Genomic DNA, 22158 nt, shown 5'->3' with positions numbered 1-22158 from the left:
TCGTTTCTCTTTGCTTATTTGAGCTGTTCTTGCCCCCTACCTTGTCACAACACAACTGATTGGCTCAAATGCATTAAGAAGGAAAGTAATTCCACAAACAATCTTTTAACAATGCACACCTGTTAATTTAAATCCATTCCAGGTGACTACTTCATGAAGCTGGTTGAGAGAATGCCAAGAGTGTGCAAAGCTGTCATCAAGGCAAAGGATGGCTACTTTGAAGAATCTCAAATATAAAATATATGTTTTATTTCATAGTTTTTATGTCTTCACTATTATTCTACAATGTAAAAAATAATTTTAAAAAATGAAGAAAAACCCTGGAATGAGTAGGTGTGTCCAAACTTTTGACTGGCACTGTAAATACAGTAATATTTTCAATATTTTTTCTCCATGCTTCCGGTTTAACTGAAACAGGTTTTCCATCCTGAAAATTAGCACTTAGACATAGAGCACTGCACGGGAATGAATTTTTAAGCCCAAGCCCTATGGTCAGGCCCTACCCTACACAGGCCCAATTGCTTCTGCCAAATTTAAGGTCCGGCCTGAAACCAGAAATGATTAGCTCTCTGTCTGTCACTTGCTCCTTGCGTGCAGCTCACTCTGCATGCACTCTGCTCATGGCACTCTGAGTCTGTATGTATCAATAGCAACGGCTCAGCTGGGCTGCTTTGCTCAATGAAGGGACATGAGCGAGCATCTAGCATCTAGCATCTAACTTTTCGTCACTCTAAACTCAAGGTACAGTATTATTTTCTGGGGAATAATCCTTCCTGTTTTATATTTGATTATGTTGAAGCACTTCAAACACAATGTTATGATCTCAGTCAGATATGACTGTACTGCGCAGCAGAGCACAAGCAAATGGCTCATCTTCAAAATGTTTGGGATCAATTTAGAGATACCCGAGCCCTGCCTGTACCCTAGTTATTGATGGAAGAACAGGCCCTACCCGGTTCTAACCTAATGTAAAATGTCGGGCTTGTCGAGCTTGGGTCGGGTAGCAGAGCTCTACTTAGATGGCCCGCCTAAGAATTTTCTATACAGAAAAAACCCTGCAATTAGCTCAAATGACTGTAATTTCCTCCATTTTCAAAGGATAGTTTGAGATTTTGGCAATGTAGCCATTTATCTACTTCCCCAGAGTCAGATGAACAGGAACAGCTAGCGTACTAACTGTTCCTGTAGACTTCCAGTCATTGCACTAATGCTAGTTAGCATTGGCTCGTGAAACTACCGCAAACTTCCTTCGTAGTGAAAGCAGAGACGTAAAAATGGCAACCATGATGGGATTCTGTTACAGGTAGCGATATTCATTAAATTATTTTCACATTTTTATATATATATATATATATATATATTTTAATCCAAGTTTAGAATTGTTAAGAAAAACTTAAAGTGACGTATTTAATTATGTTTTCCGTTTCCTAAGCGAGACCTTAATAAGTGTGAATTGTTTGCTGTTAAAGACTGTGTGATACCCTCTATATGCAATATTCCAGTCAAGGAAAAAGTAACATGCCTTGGGATTACCATATCTAAGGATCAACAGGAAAGATGCTCATAAAATTTTATACCAGTTATTGAAAAAAACAAAAAGAGGTTGAACCATTGGTTGCAGAAGGATTTATCCTTGAAAGGTCGAGTATTGCTTTCTAAAGCTGAAGGTATCTCCAGACTTACTTATGCAGCCCAGTCCCTATATCTTGATAACAAAATAGGTAAAGCGGTTGACCAGGTGCTTTTCAACTTCATCTGGAAAAATCGTACACATTATATTAATAAATCTGTCAACATGAACTCATATGAATATGGTGTTCTCAATTTTTTTGATTTTCCTACTTTGAATAATACTTTTCAGATAAATTGGGCTAAATATTTTTTAAAGAATCCAACTTCAATTTGGAATTTCATCCCTCATTATATCTTCTCCCGTTTTGGTGGCTTCATTTGATGTGACTTTGTAACTATAACATTGATAAGATTCCTGCAAAATTATCTACTTTTCATAGACAAGTATTCATAGCGTGGTCATTAATATATAAATATATAATCATATCCTGCTGGTGAGTCAACTTTTTAATGCAGAAGAATTGTTACTCAATTATGAGGAATTTTTATCTCTTACAATATCCCTGTAACACCTAGAGAGTTCGCCATAGTCTTTGATGCTATTCCATCTGGAACTCTCATGTTATTTAGAGGTGTAGCCAGACCTCACCTTCTTGACCTACCCTCACTTAATCCAGTTGACTCTCCAATAGGGAAAATATGTTTATCCTTGCTCCATCAGAACAACAGATCTATACGTGCTTTATTTCAAAGGGATATTGTATCCATTCCTTTTGTCACAAGTTACTGGAATACATTGGTCACTAATATCTGTTGGAAATACATCTGGTTATTACCACACAAATGCTTGCCTGTTAACAAGGTCAAAGAGGTCTCTTTCAGAATGATCCATAAGTATTACCCTGCGAATCATTATCCGAAGTAACTCAAAAAAGACATTAACATTGATTGTACTTTTTGTGTTGAGCATCCAGAAACGGTTTCACATTTATTTTGGCATTGTCTGCATGTAAAACAATTATGGAAAGATATTCACAGTTTTATAATTGTTAATATTCATGATGACTTTTGTTTGTTATGGGAGAATGTGCTGCTCGGTTTCCTTAACCATAATAAATATAAAGAAAAATAATTTTACCTCATAAATCTAATTGTGCTAATGGCAAAATGTCATATTTATAAATGTAAATTCACGAATAAACAAACACTCTTCTGTGTTTTCTATAAGGAATTCGAGCAGTACATTAAGACCATTCTAAATTATTCTAATAAGAAAGCTGTTAAAACAATCAAGATGTGTGTTTCTTTTAAGGTCTTTGTATAATCTGTAATTTGTTGTACCCCCTAGCATATGTTATCATTGTCTATTTATGTACTTATTGTATGTATACAGACCTTTCTACATTGGTAATATATATATATATTTTTTTTTAATAAATTTTAAAAAGCGAGACAGTTTTTAGAATTTATGTCTCTGGTCCACACTCCAGTCCAGCTGGTGGCGGTAATGCACCACTAAAGTTGGTTGTCAACCGCCATTTAAAAACCACTGAAGAACAATAATAAGAAGAACTAGGGCATTATCTTCCCCTCTTCCCAATTTGCAAAAGAAGGTGGAATATTGACTGGACTAGGATTCCCTTCACAATGTCAAAATTACAGCTATTTAACATGTTTCTTACCAACCGATTATCAGCGGCCGCTGTGGAAATATCTGGGGCATTTAAAAAATCGTTAGCAGAGTGTCAGGAAGAACTATCCCGTTCAAATGAGGAGATTGAACGTCTACAAAGGATGCTAGATTTGGTTTTGGAACCCGAGATAAAGTTACAGAGAACAGGTTTGTAACTAGGCAGGGAACTAATTTACCTACCTCTCTACCTAGCCATCTAGATTGGCTAGAATGTTTGCCACACGTTTGTTGTAAATATGTAACATTTAGCCAGCCAAAGCCACTGCTAAACAAACAGTTATGTTGTTAGTTGGCTGTTAATTATTAGCTGTTTTGAGGAATAGAAATCTTAGCAAAGTTATCTGAACAAAACTATGATTGAATTTGAAAACACATTGAATGTTTTCTTCTATGCTTTCTACAAGAAGTGGTTCCTCCTGTGCAGAGTAAGCAAGAGGGGAGCCCCAGTTTGGGCCAAGACCCAGATCCCACACAGATTAAAAATGAACAGGACCCTGAGCCAACACAGATTAAAGAGGAGGAGGAGGAGTTCTGGGTCAGTCAGGGCGGAGACCAACTTCAAGGGCTGGAGTCTGATATAAAAGAGTTCATATTCAACCCTCCCTATATTAAAAGTGACTGTGATCAGGACCCACCTCAACCCTCACACCTTTACCAAAGACAAAATGTAAAGAACAGACTGAGTGACTCTCTACCTACCAACACAACTGAGCAGATGGAAACAGAAGTGAATGAAGAGAACTACAGTGTCTCTCAGCCCTTCTCTGCAGTAAATTCAGAGTGCTCTGCTGATGAGACTAGAACAAGAGAAAATGCTTGGGTTGAGAAGGGAGAAACATCGTCAGGGTTAAAGCGGAGTTGTGAAGGCAAAAAATATTGTTGCCATGTCTGTGGCAAATGCTTCGCACACAATACTAATCTGAGAATCCATATGACTGTTCACACAGGGGAAAAGCCATATAAGTGCAAAGACTGTGACAAATGCTACAGTGCAAAGGCAGACCTGGTAAGGCATATGAGGAATCATCATTATTGGCCAGGGCATGTTCTAGGAGGACATTTTAATCAGGAAACCCATCATAATGTGACAAACAAAGATGCTTTATTAATGTGTGATGACAAGGAGTTGCTGGGAAGATACAGGCTTGATCAGGCAGGAATTAAGTTTGTATTGGAGTTAGTCAGAGACTCTCTCACTTCGTCAAAACATCAATGTCAAGCCATTTCTCCTGAAGTTAAATTACTAATAACCCTGGGTTACTTGGCCACAGGCAAGATGCTACCGTGCAGTAGTGATGATTTGGGACTGTCAAGCTGTTCTATAGCTCATGTCAGAATGGTAATAACACAAACTATCAATGCCCTCTCAGATCCTCAACTAGTAGGCCAGTTCGTTGCCTTCCCACAAGATGCCAGCCAGCTCCAACACAACCAAGCTAGGTTTAAGGCAATAGCTGGCTTCCCCAGTGTTGCTGGAGTCATTGGCACAACTTTTAGAAGCAGCTCAGTATTAAGTACAACATACAACAAGGAGTTCAAGAATTTCCATTATTTTAATCGACACCCACGTGGTGTTCGATGCACACTGCAAGGTTCTCTATGTTTTGCAGAAGAGTGTGGATCAGGAGATACTGAGTGAGGGTGGCCTCAAACAGATTGAGGGGCTTCTTGCGCTTGCTGGATATCACTTGCTGGGGGACAGTGGATACCCCTGCAGACAATGGCTGCTCACACCTTACCTCCATCCACTGCCTGGCCCACAGTTGAACTACAACAGGTAATATGTTGTATTATACATGTTTAAAATCAACCTCTTCATTGAGTTTAACTTTAAATGAAGTAAGTTGGTTGTCATAGCAAATTTGTGAATAGGAATACTTAGGACATAACCACCCGAGGAGGACTAAAACAGTGCAGTTATCCAATTGTCAGTATCCCCTTCTCTGTCTTGTATCTATGATCAATGTGGCCTATCTTAGTGATACAAATGTTGTGGTGGTTATTTTCAGGGCACTTAAGAAAATGCGAGGTGTAATGAGGAGGGGCATCAGCCAAATGAAGAGGAGATTTCCCATCCTGCAAGCAGACATCCAGTTGAAGCCGGAGAGGGTGAGCAGGATTATTATCATCTGTGCCATCCTGCATAATATCTGCCGTGACAGGAATATCCCACTGCCTGAGGGGGAAGATGATGATGATGATGACGATGATGACGAAGCCAATGATGTCAAAGTGAAAGATGGAAAGATGATGGCTGAAGAGAATGGGCCAGTAGAGAGCCTGCCCCCAAGTGATCTTCACTACAGACTCTACTTTACTGATCTACATTTCAAGTAGGCTGTAGAACAGACCCTGAATGTGTGGCTATCACAAGTACTGTACATGAGTTAGCTACAATCGATATGGAAATATGTGTTTATCGATCAGTTACAGTTAAACTGTCACAAGGGTGAGTTATTGTTGATTTTAAGAATAAATCGTTAACCCTGTTACAGGCACTTTTTCTTAATTTAACAGCTTGAGATGGGGAAAAACATGTTTGTTATGAAGTTGAACGTGCTCTTTATGGCAATGCTACAATTAGCTGAAATGTATAGTTATTTTTTACAAAATTACACTTAACCAGAAGGCACGCCGTTTGTGGAATGGCTCACATTTTTTGTTTGGGACAACAACAACAGTCGGGGCTCCCGAGTGGCGCAGCGGTCTAAGGCACTGCATTTCAGTGCTTGAGGTGTCACTACAAACCCTGGTTCGATCCCGGGCTGTATCACAACTGGCTGTGATCGGGAGTCCCATAGTGCGGCGCTAAATTTTGGTTTGGGTTTGGCCGGGGTAGGCGGTCATTGTAAATAAGAATTTGTTCTTAACTGACTTGCCTAGTTAAATTAACGTTATATGAATGGGTGTCATTTTCCCAGACACCAATTTTTAAACTCTAAAATGCTATTTGGAGAACAGCAAAAATTACCTCAGCCGTTATCACATTGGTTGCTGTAGTTTCATTCACCACAGTCGATCTACAAACACATTTTGTCTTGTAATTTCACACTGGGATGGTGCGTTGAAACAATTAGCTAGCATAATTATATAATTTCTTGCACAGCCGCCTAGCTAGCTAGCAAACTTGAATGATGCTCAGAAATTAGCTACTCTCGAGGGATCACTATGGTAGCTAGCTATGGCTAACGACGACATGATAATGATGGCAGTGTCATATGTCCATGCCACTATAGTGTAACTTTGACGAAACAGTTGTTAGCCTCTGTCTATCACGACTTTTGGGCACCTCTCCTTGCCCATCGACTCCCATTTCTGGATGTCAATGTTAATCGACTCTTAAGATTCAGTATTTTTCCAATGGAGGAAACTATTTGCTATAGTCTACTTCAAGAGCTCAAACTCTTGCATCTTTCGAGGCAACCAAAGAGCGAGCTAGCGAGGGAGAGAGAACGATGGGAGGGGGGCACAGCCAGGCATAGGTAGGCGTGTCGGCCACCAGGTAGAAAGTCACAACCGTGCATCGCTAATCAAAAGATGTAGACTATCCCAATGCAGTATTTCGCAATTTCTTGGCTTTAAAAAATATATATTTAACCTTTATTTAACTAGGCAAGTCAGTTAAGAACAAATTCTTATTTACACTGACGGCCTGGTAAAAGGCCTCCTGCGGGGACGGGACCTGGGATAAAAAAATAAAATACAATATAAATATAGGGACGTTCCAGTTGCTAGCTGTAGCGAACTGAAAAGGGGAGCGACACAGGGATATGTGCGCTGGCAGAATGGGTGTTGTATGCAGTGTCTCGCGCAAGTTCACTAAAGTAGGGGTTTTCAATGAGTAGGCTGAGCTATTCTTAATTCAACAGACCTTAGACCAAACACACACTAGGTTTGTTTTAGATTTTTATTGCTAAGATAAAGAGGATCGGGGCAGACAGACAGAACCGTGCGCATAGGCTATATATTGGTGTATCTAGCAATGTCTTGTTTAGCAAAGCTTCGTAAATTCACCCAACGTATGTAGGCTATCAATTGGTATGGCTACGCTATTCTTCATAGTGCCAGTAAATTTAAGTTTAACATCGCCAAATGCATCAGTTTAATTAGCCCACAGTGTGCAATAAAAGTATTGTGCCTATAGTTTATTTAATGAAACCCTGCCTGGCTGTTGATGTCAGGGCTCTCCAACCTTGTTCCTGTTGAGCTGCCTTCCTGTGGTTTTTCGCTCCAACCCCAGTTGTAACTAAACTGATTGTTTATCAACCAGCTAATTATTGAATTAAATGCGCTAGATCAGGGTTGGAGTGAGAACCTACAGCATGGTAGCTCTACTACACGAACTGGGTTGGAGAGCCCTGTCCTAGGCAATAGATCGCAAAGCAGCATCCCCGCTAAACTTTTTTGGAAATGTCAAGTTCACTTTCTCATCCATAAACAGTCAAGTGCAAAAACGGTTCAGCGGGTTGGGGGCATTGTTATTTGGAAGGACATCTACCATGGATCACTAAAATAATTATGATCAAGTGCAGTGGCGACCCGTCATTCAGGGTAGATGGGGCAGAGACCGACATTTTTAGCTAAAAATTAAAACACATTTTTTTGGGGGGGGGTGGGGGTTGCCTGTTTTTATCTGTGTAGTGCTAGGGCAAAAGCCAAAACGTGCACCCAAAGGGATCCCCGACTCTGGGAAACACTGGACCAAAGGACTGCACCTGGTTTGGATTTCAAATAAACATGCCCTGTCTCTTTAAGAACAAGTTAAAACTGTTGTGACTTTACTTTCATTAATCTGATGACTAGATAAATAACAATCAACTAACTATGTTTAATTGTTACCAATTAAATGAATCATGTAATTAGGAATTGGGGCACCACGAGAGTGGTTCCTTAAAGAGTTACCATCTCCCGGATTAAACTAAAGGTCTTAACCTATTATATCCATAAACCGTCAACGTATAATCATAACCTCGTATCATATCATCATTCTGAACAATCGTAACCTCCTGCATCTGCTAAAACCCCAGCCTTACTTATGATTCAGTACTACACAAATTGGTTTAATTATTGATGTACTAGTTAACTAAATGGTAACACAAGGTAAACATACACACTTAATACATTAGAAACAGGTCCCTAGCGGACTGACACAATATGGCGGCTCGTTACAAAAGGGATGGAGAGGGACAAAGACAGAGAAATACACATGGTTTCCATGTATATGATGCCATTCCATTTGCTCCGTTCCGGTCATTATTATGAGCCGTCCTCCCCTCAGCAGCCTCCTGTGGTGTAGGTGTAGTTGATGGTGCAATTTGTTCATTTCCCTCTTACTAATAACAAAATGTATCATGATCGACGACACTCCCGCACAGTAGGTGGCGGCATGCACAAACAAAATGTACGATCGCCATTATACCAAAGAAGAATAAAAACAAGTTGCTTGTCACGTGTGCCTATACAGTTTAGAAAGTTTGACAGCAGTTTTACAACATCTGCTGCTTGCCAAAATTCAGTCGAATGTAAACCAGAGGTTCGTCTCGGTACAAGATTGAGATTGTTGCTTTGGGAGAATATACATTTTCTGCCAGTAAAGGGAACTTAACGAACAAACTTCGGAAAATCGAACATGGAATTTATTCAGGTGGGTCGGCTGACACGAGCTAGCCAACGTTAGCTATCTACTGTAACGGTGACAAACGTTCGTAAATGTGTTGTTGGCAGCTAGCTAGCTAGCTAGTTCTACATACCTAAATAATTTGATTGAAATCATTCCTGACCACCGTCACGATTCAGATGTTTTGTCTTCGTCTTTTTTACAACTTCAGAAACTGCTTTCGGGATTCAGACTTGACCTGGGACCGTTGAAAGAACCTCTGGGATTTATTCGGGTTCTAGAATGGGTAAGATACCCTTAATTAGATATCTTAACCAAAATATGTGGTGCAATCTATTAATGTCTCTTTCTTGTCTTGAAGCTGGCAAACATGCACTAAACTCACTAGTTAGTCATTATCGGTTAATGTTGCTGGCTTTTCAGTTAACGAGCTACCTACTTGTTTTTTTTGTAGTCTAACATTACTCAGTAGTTGAACAAGTGTATTGATGCAGATAGTGTGTAGGTTGTCTTAGAATATAGCTATCTGACTTGCTAGCTAACGTTGGCGAGCTACAATCTCAAAACACCAAAGCTTCGTGCGTAGATCTCATCGGGCAACACCCTTTTCAGCGATTGTCTATTTTGATTAGCTAGGACTCGTAGCAAGTCGCCCCTTCAAGACGATCCATGCACTTTAGTCTTGGCGTCGTTATTTTAAACGTTATGTTATGCATAATCAACGACTGTCTGTCTATGCGTTATATGGAAAATAATGAACGACGTGCAAGGTGTGTTCCACGACCCGCTTGCGGAGTGGAACTAACCTTACATGGAGTTGCATTATTTTCAAGTGAATGCATAGTACCTAGTTGATTATCCCTTTTATACCATGTCTATACATATAAACATCCACTGAAGTTAGCAAGTGTACTAAATAGGTAGCTAGACTTATTTCCTTGGTATCCAAACATACTTGCTAGTTTAGCTAACCAAAACATTAGTTAGCTTTTTATTATGAAAATCAAATTAATAAATTAATAATGTTTTAAATTCGACTTTTGTTTTCAAAAGCAGCTCAAACAGAACGTGTAAGAATTAACTATAGCCATTGAATTCCTCAGTACCTATATACAGACATTGTGAATTGGTTACAACTGTTGGTTCTAGTACTGATTGGTTAAAACTGCATTCCAGACAGTTTCTTTTCCACAAGTTACCACCAGATAAATCTATGATGTTAAAATGCCATTTACTCTGTTCCATCTGTCTGCGCAATCCACTGTCTCATCAGCCCAGCCAGTCAATGTATAAACTTGATCTCCACTATAAAAAGCACCTAGACATTATCTCACATTTCTTTTAGACTAACATTTAGTTTTCAAAAGCAGAGATTTGTATAAACCTTGGTGTCTGTCTCTGACATTTGTTAAATTGTTTCAATATTCAAATTCGATATCCAGCAGTCCCATTGTAATAAGTGTCGACAGTCGGGACGAAACAGACATGCAAGCAGCGTTTCTCAGCCAGTCGAAATCATCAATCAGCTGGCATCATTTTCATGGATATGTACAAAGAAATATCAATTGAAAAAAGGTAAAATGTAAACAAAGTGCAGCTAGTTTAGTATTTTCAGCTTCTGTTTGAAGTGATTGTATTAGCTGTGTTGTTGGCTATCTCCTCTGAACAACAATGTCCTGACTAGCGAATATTTTCTATGTTCGCTTAGGAGGGGACTAAGCATGCACCCCTGAGGGGCCCCAGTGTTGAGGATCAGCGTGGCAGATGTGTTGTTGCCTACCCTCAACACCTGGGGGTGGCCTGTCAGGAAGTCTAGAATAAGTATTCAAAAATGCTGTGGTATAATTTCATGTCTGAGTGTAGACTGATGCTTTACCTATGACCTAGCTAGATCTTGACTTAAGATAATGGTATATTGGTATTTCTATGACCGGAACAAAGTTGTTGCAGATAGTGTCAGCAGTAGTGTGACCACAAACTGAGAGCTAGAAGGCTAATGGATCCTGTGTTTAGTGCAAACCCAATTTGCAAGTTCCTCATGCTCATTAGTAACCAGGGCAACTAGGCGCCTGACCTAATTTGTTACCGCCATGAGTACAAGGACATGGAAATTCCACTTATGATATACAGGGCAGGTAGCTACTTATTTCCTAACATGAGCTTGCTTTATGAAATAACTGAATGAGGGCTTTTTCACAGTGCTGCCTCCTTGGAGCTACATTTCTATAGAGCACTTTAGTGACTTGATGTGAAGTTCAATGACTCTTGAATGTCCTTAGTTTGTCACTAGCTGATTTCACTGTTTGCTTTAGCTGCTTATACAGCAAAGAATCACATCAAGTCTGTATAATTCAACCCAAATCAAACAGATCACAAGTAACGCTGACTCAAATAATGTTTAAATTTGACCCCAAAAATATACTGGAAATGCCCAGCACATTGGAAGTCCAACTTACATATACTGTACTGTGTAAAAGATATTTAGCTGATTAGCTGATAGTGTGCAATTTCGAGCAGGGAAGTTATGTGAAGTTACTTTTTAGAGGTGTAGCCGGCTGGCCAAAGTGAATGTCAGCAGCTGCAACAGAAATAGCTTGGATTCATGAACTTATAACTTGACTGAGTAGCTGGCTCAGGATACAAGGAGGAGGACCTCTGGTTCTGATCCATGGGCATTCTGTCTACGGTTTTCTGTATAGGCCCTACTGTATACACATACATGTCTGTTTTGAGTGTGTTCCCTGTCCAGTACTGGTATTGTTTTTTTTATTTTATTGCCGTCAGTGCGTGCATGTTTTGCCTGTGCGTTAGGCTAACTGTTGACAGCCGTTAAAGTACTGTCTGTGTATGCTTAAGGTGTGTGTGTGTGTTTTAGTAGATCGGCCAGTGGCAGGGCCCTGTAGGTAATTAAGACAGACGTTATCTTTTAGGTTGGAGTTTGTATCCAATCCAGGACGTCCTCTCCCTTAGTCATCACTATCTGGCCATGCTAGAGAATGTAGACTTTCTAGTCCAAAATGTAATTTTTAAAACCACTAAGCTTTATGTTAACCAGTAACTTTACCCTCACACTAAATGAATTAGAAAGGGCTTATGTTCTTTGAACATAATTCCACTCTGGTCCATTCTAGCATTAGTGACTTCCCTCTCCCTCTCCCTCTCCCTCTCCCTCTCCCTCTCCCTCTCCCTCTCCCTCTCCCTCTCCCTCTCCCTCTCCCTCTCCCTTTCCCTCTCCCTCTCCCTCTCCCTCTCCCTCTGTCCTGTGCCAGCCAGCAACATGCCTCTCTCTGGCCAGAGAGGGGAGTGGCCAGTTACCAAGAAATGCACTGTAAATCCTGGCCAACGCAGCAACACAACATTCTCAGAGCGTCAGTGCAGAAAGGGAGTGGAGGCAGGGTTTACTTTATATACACCAGTGATCCTGGTGCAAAACCATGGCCTGCATACTGCTGCATGGTATGAGGGAAGAAGAGTTCAAATAAGGCAACATGTATCCCTGCTATGTTTTGTGGCTACTTTTTTATGATAATTTGTACTGAACAAAAATATAAAGGCAACATGTAAAGTGTTGGTTTCATGAGCTGAAATAATGCACAAAAAGCTTATTTCTCTCCAATTTTGCTTTACAAATTAGTTTACATGCCAAATTAGTTTACGTTTCCCTTTTGCCACAATAATCCATTCACCTCACCGGTGTGGCATATCACCTCACAGGTGTGGCAGATTAAACAGCATTATCATTACACAGGTGCACCTTGTGCTAGCGACAATAAAAGGCCACTCTAAAATGTGCCGTTTTGTTACGCAACACAATGCCACAGAAGTTTTGAGGGAGCGTGCAATTGGTATGGTGACTGCAGGAATGTCCACCAGAGCTGTTGCCAGATTATTTAATGTTAATTTCTAGTGATGTGACATTTTTGGCCGATACCAATATCCAATATTTTCCTTGCCCCCCAAAAATTATTCCGATATTAAAATTTTTTGTTGCCTTTTAAGCATTCTAGTACAGTTAAATAGTTAACACACACACATGGACGCAGCGGTCTAAGGCACTGCATCTCAGTGCAAGAGGCGTCACTACAGTCCCTGGTTCGAATCCGGGCTGTATCACATCCGGCCGTGATTGGGAGTCCCATAGGGCGTTGCACAATTGACCCAGTGTCCTCTGGGCCGTCATTTTAAATATGAATTTGTTCTTAACTGACTTGCCTAGTTAAATAAAGGTTACACACACACTGACCAAAAAGTTATTTTGTTGGGATTTACGTCTCCATTACCAGTAAAACATAATCAAAACCTATTTCTTTCACTTACTTGCTGTGCTGTTTCATTGTTCAGTCGTTTCATTCTCAACCAGGATTTCTATGGAAAGCCGTTTGGGTCTTTGCGTGTCAAAAAAGATAGACGGCAAATAACACTATTTGACGTGTCAAATTAGCTTGTTGACCAATCAGGACCTGAATATGAACGATCCCGCAGGTGATGCAGCCGGATGTGGAGGTCCTGGGGGTAGTATGGTTACACGTCTGCCCAGTCATGTGAAATCCATAGATTAGGGCCCAATGATTTTATTTAAATACACTGATTTCCTCCTATGAGCTGTAACTCAGTAAAATCTTAGAAATTGTTGCATGTTGCGTTTTTAGATTTTGTTCAGTCTATTTTGTTCAGTCTAGTTTTCCTTTTTTTTTATACAATAAACACAAACCTACATAGACAAAAAACTATTTAACATTTACGTACATACATTAACACACTTGCTCAGACCCACATGCTCCCATCTTATCCACACCTAATGTTCTTTGTTCTTTTGGCTTCAAAATGTGTTATGTTATTTGTCTGTTAAAATATATTTTTTCTATATTTAAATAAAGCATTTGATTCTTACATCCTCTTAACGTTGGGGTATCATTTGACTTCCAGTATTTAAGTAATAGCTTATTCAATATGCCATGACAACAATACAAGCCAGACTCTTTGAGGCACCAGCTTTTATAACAAAGGCCTGCTAACTTCCCCATATCCCTTAACTCCCACCTAAACAAACTATATGAATGTACTAGCCTGTGTGTGCTCCCATTCTCAGTCGGGGGGGTTGGGTGTGTTACTTACTCAGGAAACTGCATAGTGGAGGGTTTATTTGGAGGCGGCTGAGCTGGGGGATCGCTGGAATGGGGTTTGGTGGAGGCGGTGATATGTAAGCTGAGAAATGTTTTACTGTGCCAAACACCTGAAAGATGAAACCAATTCCCACAAAGTTCACTTGACCACCGTAGTAGTTTATCACTGAAAAGTTTTCTTCCCTGTTGCCACTGAAATTACCAGTATTTGACCCTTACACTTCAGGAACTGTTGTCTTGTGTAGATACTCTTTTGGAAAAGACACTGTCCTTGATTGCAAGTCTATATTGTATCTGTTAGTGACTTCTATATGGCACGGTCCCTGAACACCTCATGGTTTCTGATGCACCGTTGAACTGTTATGTAAATTGTTTGATTGTGATCATGTGGGAACGTGCCTCAGCCAACTATGGAGTTGGACTATATTCAGAACAACGGGCATTATTCTGAAAAGAATGTTAGGGCCGTGTAGCACGTCCCATCAGATGTTTTCATTGGTGGAGGGATCTGCTCACAAGCACCTATTTGTTGGAAAGCTGCCTCCAGCACCTAACAAGGGAATATGGGCAGAGTTAGTTTAAGCTGAACCACGGTGCACCATTTTAAGGCCCGTGATGCGAACGGCAAAAGGGGTGAGGGAGGAGCGCCCTTCTCAAATAGAACAGTAACCTGCGTCGCTCAGTCATGTTGTGATACTAAATATACATAAGTATCAAAAGTATAAAGTGCTTATATTAAGCAAACCAGACAGCACAATTTTCTTGTATTTTTTATGGATAGCCAGACATCATTTACAAATGAAGCATTTGTGTTTCGTGAGGCTGCCAGGTCAGAGGTAGTCGGGATGACCAGGGATGTTCTCTTGATAAGTGCATGAAAAACGGGGCATCTGGCTCACTCGCGGGAGGCTGCTCGAACCAAAATGAATGCAATCACTTTTCACCTGGTGTAAACTCCGCCCACCGGGGCAACCTGGGCCAGATAATTGAATCCCCTCATTGATCAAAGTTTGGGCAGCAACATAATTCTACTCTTTGCATAGAAAGGCACTCCTTTTTTTGTTTTTAGTCTATGCAATCAGCCCACCAGACAGGTTTATTTCTGTTGTTCCAGAAGGTGTGTTATTCCCAAGTGTTATTTTTACACCTAGGGGAAGAGGAGTAACTTGGAGAGATGGATACAGAGAGCTATATACACTGCTCAAAAAAATAAAGGGAACACTTAAACAACACAATGTAACTCCAAGTCAATCACACTTCTGTGAAATCAAACTGTCCACTTAGGAAGCAACACTGATTGACAATAAATTTCACATGCTGTTGTGCAAATGGAATAGACACCCCCAATAAAGGAGTGGTTCTGCAGGTGGTGACCACAGACCACTTCTCAGTTCCTATGCTTCCTGGCTGATGTTTTGGTCACTTTTGAATGCTGGCGGTGCTTTCACTCTAGTGGTAGCATGAGACTGAGTCTACAACCCACACAAGTGGCTCAGGTAGTGCAGCTCATCCAGGATGGCACATCAATGCGAGCTGTGGCAAGAAGGTTTGCTGTGTCTGTCAGCGTAGTGTCCAGAGCATGGAGGCGCTACCAGGAGACAGGCCAGTACATCAGGAGACGTGGAGGAGGGCAACAACCCAGCAGCAGGACCGCTACCTCCGCCTTTGTGCAAGGAGGAGCACTGCCAGAGCCCTGCAAAATGACCTCCAGCAGGCCACAAATGTGCATGTGTCAGCATATGGTCTCACAAGGGCTCTGAGGATCTCATCTCGGTACCTAATGGCAGTCAGGCTACCTCTGGCGATCACATGGAGGGCTGTGCGGCCCCACAAAGATATGCCACCCCACACCATGACTGACCCACCGCCAAACCGGTCATGCTGGAGGATGTTGCAGGCAGCAGAACGTTCTCCACGGCGTCTCCAGACTCTATCACGTCTGTCACATGTGCTCATGTGCTCAGTGTGAACCTGCTTTCATCTATGAAGAGCACAGGGCGCCAGTGGCGAATTTGCCAATCTTGGTGTTCTCTGGCAAATGCCAAACGTCCTGCACGGTGGGCTGTAAGCACAACCCCCACCCGTGGACGTCGGGCCCTCATACCACCCTCATGGAGTCTGTTTCTGACCGTTTGAGCAGACACATGCACATTTGTGGCCTGCTGGAGGTCATTTTGCAGGGCTCTGGCAGTGCTCCTCCTTGCACAAAGGCGGAGGTAGCGGTCCTGCTGCTGGGTTGTTGCCCTCCTACGGCCTCCTCCACGTCTCCGGATGTACTGGCCTGTCTCCTGGTAGCGCCTCCATGCTCTGGACACTACGCTGACAGACACAGCAAACCTTCTTGCCACAGCTCGCATTGATGTGCCATTCTGGATGAGCTGCACTACCTGAGCCACTTGTGTGGGTTGTAGACTCCGTCTCATGCTACCACTAGAGTGAAGGCACCGCCAGCATTCAAAAGTGACCAAAACATCAGCCAGGAAGCATAGGAACTGAGAAGTGGTCTGTGGTCACCACCTGCAGAACCACTCCTTTATTGGGGGTGTCTTGCTAATTGCCTATAATTTCCACCTTTTGTCTATTCCATTTGCACAACAGCATGTGAAATTTATTGTCAATCAGTGTTGCATCCTAAGTGGACAGTTTGATTTCACAGAAGTGTGATTGACTTGGAGTTACATTGTGTTGTTTAAGTGTTCCCTTTATTTTTTTGAGCAGTGTAGTTTATATCCTTTCGTCTATTACTAGCGTTCGCAAACTGTCACTGCGTAAACCATCTTTATAATGACCAATTTGGCTACTTACTCCCACCCATTATCGCTGCACTCAGTAGCCTCGAAGACCTACCTACTGAGCAGTGATGTCTGTTCCACGTTGGTTCAATGTAATTTCATCGAAATGGAGTGGGAAGCGACGTTGATTCAACCAGTGTGAGCACCAGTGGGTAGTGTGTGTTTTGGAGATGGACTACTACATTGCTGTCGTACTGTAAAGAATCACTGATCCTCAAGTCACCTTGCATCCCAGATAACTCATCATTACAGATTAGCAATTCTGCACCTCGCCTTGCTCAACTTGAGCCCTCAAATGCACCACTAGACAGTCCGTCAGATTCTGCTGTTAGGAGCCAGTCAGTGTTAGTCAGTTAGCTCTCTCAGCACTCACTGAGGGAGGGAGTTTCCTGTATGAAAAGAGGATGCTGTAGGGGAAGCTGATGTGGTGAGCAGAAAGGAAAAAAAGTCAAGCACAGGGAAACTCTTACTCCGGGGGAGAGAGAGTGGTGTATGTTTTAGCTTGCAGGTGTGTGCGCCATTTTCCCCACCCCCTTAATCTCTCCCCACTATTCTGCTATGAGCAGAGGAAGTGGTTACCAGGGTGGCTGAGGTGAGATCCCCACAGTTCTGCCAAGTCAGGTTTTCAGAACATTGGCCGGGGATGTGGGCAATGTCAGGGGGCCTCTTCCTGTCAGACCTGAACCCAGTGGGGCGTTCTGCTGGAGTTGGTGTTTTTCTTGCTGAGTCACCAATCCCCACGCTTTATGACAGTTTCTCAGGCCTGTTAACTTTGCTGCAGCAGGAACATCTTACCACTTCAAATGGCTCCACGTCCTGCCCGGTGGAACATCGCTCTCCCTCCTCTCTGTTGTAAGTTACAGAACCAGAACTCAGAACAGCCCTCTGATCAGCTATGATGGAGATGAGCGTGCGGAGTGCGAGTTAAATATAGCTATATACTGTCTTATGTAGGTTACATTAGGATATGTTGGTTAAAGTATTAATACAACTAAATGACTGTAAATTACAGTCAAGTGTCGAGTTTCAGAAGCTTCTTTGTTTCTGGCCATTTTGAGCCTGTAATCGAACCCACAAATGCTGACGCTCCAGATGCTCAACTAGTCCAAAGAAGGCCAGTTGTATTGCTTCTTTAATCAGAACAACAGTTTTCAGCTGTGCTAACATAATTGCGAAAGGGTTTTCTAATGATCAATTAGCCTTTTGAAATGAGAAACTTGGATTAGCGAACACAAAGTGCCATTGGAACACAGGCGTGATGGTTGCTGATAATAGGCCTATGTAGATATTCCATTAGATCAGCTGTTTCCAGCTACAATAGACATTTACGACATTAACAAAGTCTACACTGTATTTCTGATCAATTTGATGTTATTTTAATGGACCAAAAATGTGCTTTTCTTTCAAAAACAAGAACATTTGTAAGTGACCCCAAACTTTTGAATGGTAGTGTATACACATACAGGTTTTTGATAAGGTGCGGGGGGCTACCACACTGTGCACCCGGGGAGCTGTTGTGGGGGGGTTAAGTACCTTGCTCAAAGGCACAACAGCAGGCAATGTCATCTAGGTTTTGATACCAGCAAGAGGAATTGTAAAGGACCTGTCATTCCTTGTCTCTCCCGCTCTACTGATCTGAAAACATAGCCTAGGCCTCTGAAAACAAGTCATCCTTACCAGGAAAGAGATTTTCTTAGCTGCCCACTCAGGTATGAGAATGATGCGCCCTAGATCAGTGCAGGTTAAGGCAAAGGGATGAGGAAAGGAAGCGACAGGCCATTGAGATGCACCCTGACTCTCCTCTCTCTGTGCAGGTGTTCACCATCTTTGCCTTTGCCACCACGGGGGGTTACTCTGGGACGACCCAAATCCTTGTGAATTGTGGGGATGAGCACAAGACCGTAGGGGCAGGGTTCGGCTACCCCTTCAGGTAAGACCTGTTATCCCTCACAGATAGTGCTGCAAATTAACAACATTACTGTAATTGTCATTCTGTGTTTGTGATTTCTTCTTTTTATAATACCTACCTAATGGTCTTCACAGTAAGCCTATCCCTGACAAAAGTTTTGTAAAATCTGCTGAAGGGCCGCGAGATGTGTAGCAAGGAATTCCAAATAGCATTTTATTTTTACTCTTAAGCTGGTTGTGATATGCTTGCATTCACACATGGAAAAAACAAAATAATCTTCCCACCAACATCATTTTCTATGTGTCTGACTCTTGCCCCTTAAGTGTTCTTGTATTTGTAGTTGAAATGCATTTGTGCCATGCAGTTGATTTTATACCCCCCCCCCCCACTACTCTCTAGGTTGTCTAGCTACGGCCCTTTCATTGTGCCCACGTGTAACGGCACAACCGCGAATGCGACTTACCTCCAGGGCGACTACTCCTCCTCAGCTGAGTTCTACGTCAGTGTCGGTGTCTTGGGCTTCCTGTACTGCACCGCCACCCTGGTGCTCTACCTGGGCTACCAGCATGTGTACCGCGAGGGCCGCGGACCCACCTTTGTGAGTCTAAAGATACCGTAGTATCTCATGTTTACCACTGGTATGTTAGTTACCGTGTAGTAGACTATTATTACTACTACAGTAGTTGTAGTATAGCTGGAGAATCATTTTTATAATAGTTGAGGCGTGAGCCTAATCGTTGTAATGATTTTTATGATTGGAAAGCTACGTACTTCTGTTCTCTCCAGCATGGTAATATAGTGATGACACTGCCCTGTGTTTCTCCCAGGACCTGTTGGTGACTGCGGCCTTTGCCTTCCTGTGGCTGGTGTCCTCCTCTGCCTGGGGGAAGGGCTTGACTGATGTGAAGTGGGCCACCAACCCAGTACACCTGATTAAGGCCTGCCAGCCCCACTGCTTAGCTGGAGAGTACCCGTCCATGGGAAAACTCAATGCCTCTGTGGTGAGCAATTTGATTTCGTAATACATTTTATTGAGAGCGTTTTGCATTTTATAGCTAATTCTCAATGTGAATGTCGAGCGTGAATGGCAGGGCTACGGGTATAGGGGTATTATATAATGTAGCATTTGTAATTCCTTTTGTTTGTGTCCTGTATTTTGTCTTTATGTTTCGCACTTTTCCTCTGTCAAGATTTTCGGGTTTCTGAACCTCATCCTGTGGGCAGGTAACTGTTGGTTCATCTTTAAGGAGACTCCATTCCACAAAGGCCCCAACCCAGCAACCACCATGGAGGGCGGAGTCCCCAGCTCTTAATTGGCTCACAGAAGCTCCACCTCTACAGTCCAAGCCAATCGCCAAGGTGCTTGGGACAGACAGTGTAACACTATTAGGAAAGAAACTAAAATGTAGAGCAAAATTAAGCTTTTTAACCACCAACAACACAGGCCCCTTTTCAATGACGAGTGTTCGGCTCAAGCTTCAGGGAAAGTAGTTAGTTGCCCATCTCTAACTTTCACCACAGTGACCCAGGTTGTTGTTTTTCTACTCTGCATAGAATTGGTCAGTTAATATGATCGATTTGCTAGCTGCACTCAACACTACCCCAATTTACAGCTGTAAACCCTGTAAACAGAGTGATCACAACTATTTTTTACAGTTTTTTTAAAATGGAATTTCCCTTCCCAACTAAGTGCCTTTACTGTACATAAAATGTATTCAGTTACTGTGAACGTGGCTTGAGTTGAACACTTTGATAGGGATCTGGGTATTTGTGATATCCAACATGTTTGATTTGGTTGGTTCCTCTAGAACAGGTGCTTTCGATCACATAGGCCTACCACAAAACAGGGCTCGCAGACAACCTACTGTAGCTGAACTGTTCCCAATATTTGATTCATATGAGGAAGTTCAGTAATGCTGGGTTGACATACAGTAATTGTCTGTCCATAGGTCTCCTCCTTTCCCATGAATCTGATAAAGGAGATGTCAAAGGTCATGTTGAAAGCCCCTGTTCTAGGTTGCCTTTCAGGTCTAAATTTGGCCCTTTCAAATAAAAGAAACAATTTAACTACTGGCCTTTCAGTAACTCCCTAATATTCCACTACTACTGCGTGTTTTGAAACAGACCTCATAGATACATGGATGTTGTGTTTCTGTGTCTGAAAGCGTGTTGCTTTGGTGCACTTAACTCGTTAGAGTTGTGTTAGCTACTTGATTGCAATCGTTACTGATGTACAATGCGTTCCTCTCTTTGAAGTGTGGTATGGCTTTTTTGTCATTATTTTGTTATCCATATGAACAGTGCCTTGGTAATTTACACCAAATATCAGTATCAAGCCTGGTTAAGAGAGTACTTACTCTCAAAGAGTAACCAAGTTATTTTGGCTACAGTCAAGTTGATGTAACACGTTTTTAGTAACGGCTGTCTATTTTAGTTATTCAAACTGTCAGTGCCTGTATTCCAGGACAGCGCTGGTTGGTGTATGTTTGCTCAAAAACCTGCAGATAACGGTGGTATTTTTGTGGATATTTTGGAGAATTTAGCCAAACTTTTTCAATTCGTGTATTGTGGAGGTGACCATTCAAACAACTAAAACACCAAGTTCCCTTTGTATTTGACTGTTCTCAAAAATGTTGTTTGAACGGGATAAGGCAACTTTATAAATGTCATTATTTATACTTTTTTTTAACCTACATTCATTGGTCAATAAAAAATACAAATTTAAGCTAATTTATGGCTTCTGTGTGTTAAGAAAAATATATTTTATGCAGCTTCTCTACCGGAGTCATTTTTATGCCAACACGGGTCCTAGATTTGTTGCTGTTTATTTGGCACCACTGGACAAGCTAGACTTAATTGAAGAATGGTAAATGGCGCTGCCAAGTAACAAGTGGCATCATGTAGGTGCCAAAATGTGATGAATCCTGCTGTATTTCTTGAATCATAATGCTTCCTTTTTTTTATCACTCATTTACATTGGTCCTACATTTAATTTCGGCAATGATTGCGTTTGATGGTTATGTGGGGATGACGTACAAAGTCTGTCCAGCTCTATGGGAAGTGAATGGAACTTTAGTTTTTTTTGCTTTGCACTAATTGTTGTAATTAATGTCATTGACTAATGAGTTGTGATTTGAGGGAAATGCAGACTTTGTGCAGTCCACACAGTGCCGTTCATACCGCCTTGGCCTCTGTAGTGATTTACAAAGGGAAGGTTTGAGTCAATATCAGTCATCAAAGAACACTGATCTAGATCATTTGTGCCATTTTAATAGAAAGAACCTAGCTTTTTAGGTTAGAAGTCAGACTTTGTGGGTCTGCTATATTATCCAATGGGATTTCTGAAATTTGACTCTATTTCATTTGTATTTTGTTCCACGTTTGTACAAAATAAACATGTCTGTACATCCTCTGTATTGACAACACATTAAAGGATAAGAGAGCTGCAACAA

At 41.6% G+C, this 22158-nt stretch overlaps 2 protein-coding genes across 6 annotated transcripts; both read left to right on the top strand.

Moving 5' to 3' along the window:
* Positions 1 to 437: 437 nt before the first annotated feature.
* On the top strand, positions 438 to 5754 carry LOC139563783 (uncharacterized). 5 transcript variants are annotated; one of them, XR_011672638.1, is made up of 3 exons: positions 438 to 741; positions 4876 to 5042; positions 5275 to 5754. XR_011672638.1 is itself a non-coding variant. In XM_071382694.1 (3 exons), the coding sequence occupies exons 1-3, from the start codon at positions 3981 to 3983 to the stop codon at positions 5600 to 5602; spliced, it is 786 nt and encodes a 261-aa protein (XP_071238795.1). In that variant the 5' UTR covers positions 3419 to 3980; the 3' UTR covers positions 5603 to 5754. The 5 variants fall into 5 exon arrangements, 1 of the variants encoding a protein (XP_071238795.1); XR_011672640.1 differs by having other exon boundaries at positions 508 to 741; positions 4858 to 5042; XR_011672642.1 differs by lacking the exon at positions 438 to 741 and adding an exon at positions 794 to 1303.
* A 2952-nt stretch (positions 5755 to 8706) lies between these two features.
* Positions 8707 to 22158, top strand: sypl2a (synaptophysin-like 2a). The gene is made up of 6 exons (XM_071382686.1): positions 8707 to 8909; positions 9094 to 9168; positions 18612 to 18727; positions 19106 to 19304; positions 19534 to 19707; positions 19897 to 22158. Exons 1-6 carry the CDS (start codon positions 8895 to 8897, stop codon positions 20017 to 20019), a joined length of 702 nt encoding a protein of 233 aa, XP_071238787.1. The 5' UTR covers positions 8707 to 8894; the 3' UTR covers positions 20020 to 22158.

The sequence above is a fragment of the Salvelinus alpinus genome, chromosome 2 (assembly GCF_045679555.1).
Source record: "Salvelinus alpinus chromosome 2, SLU_Salpinus.1, whole genome shotgun sequence".
NCBI lineage: Eukaryota > Metazoa > Chordata > Actinopteri > Salmoniformes > Salmonidae > Salvelinus > Salvelinus alpinus.
Note: the sequence above shows the minus strand (reverse complement) of the source record. Positions and strands in the feature narration are given on the sequence as shown.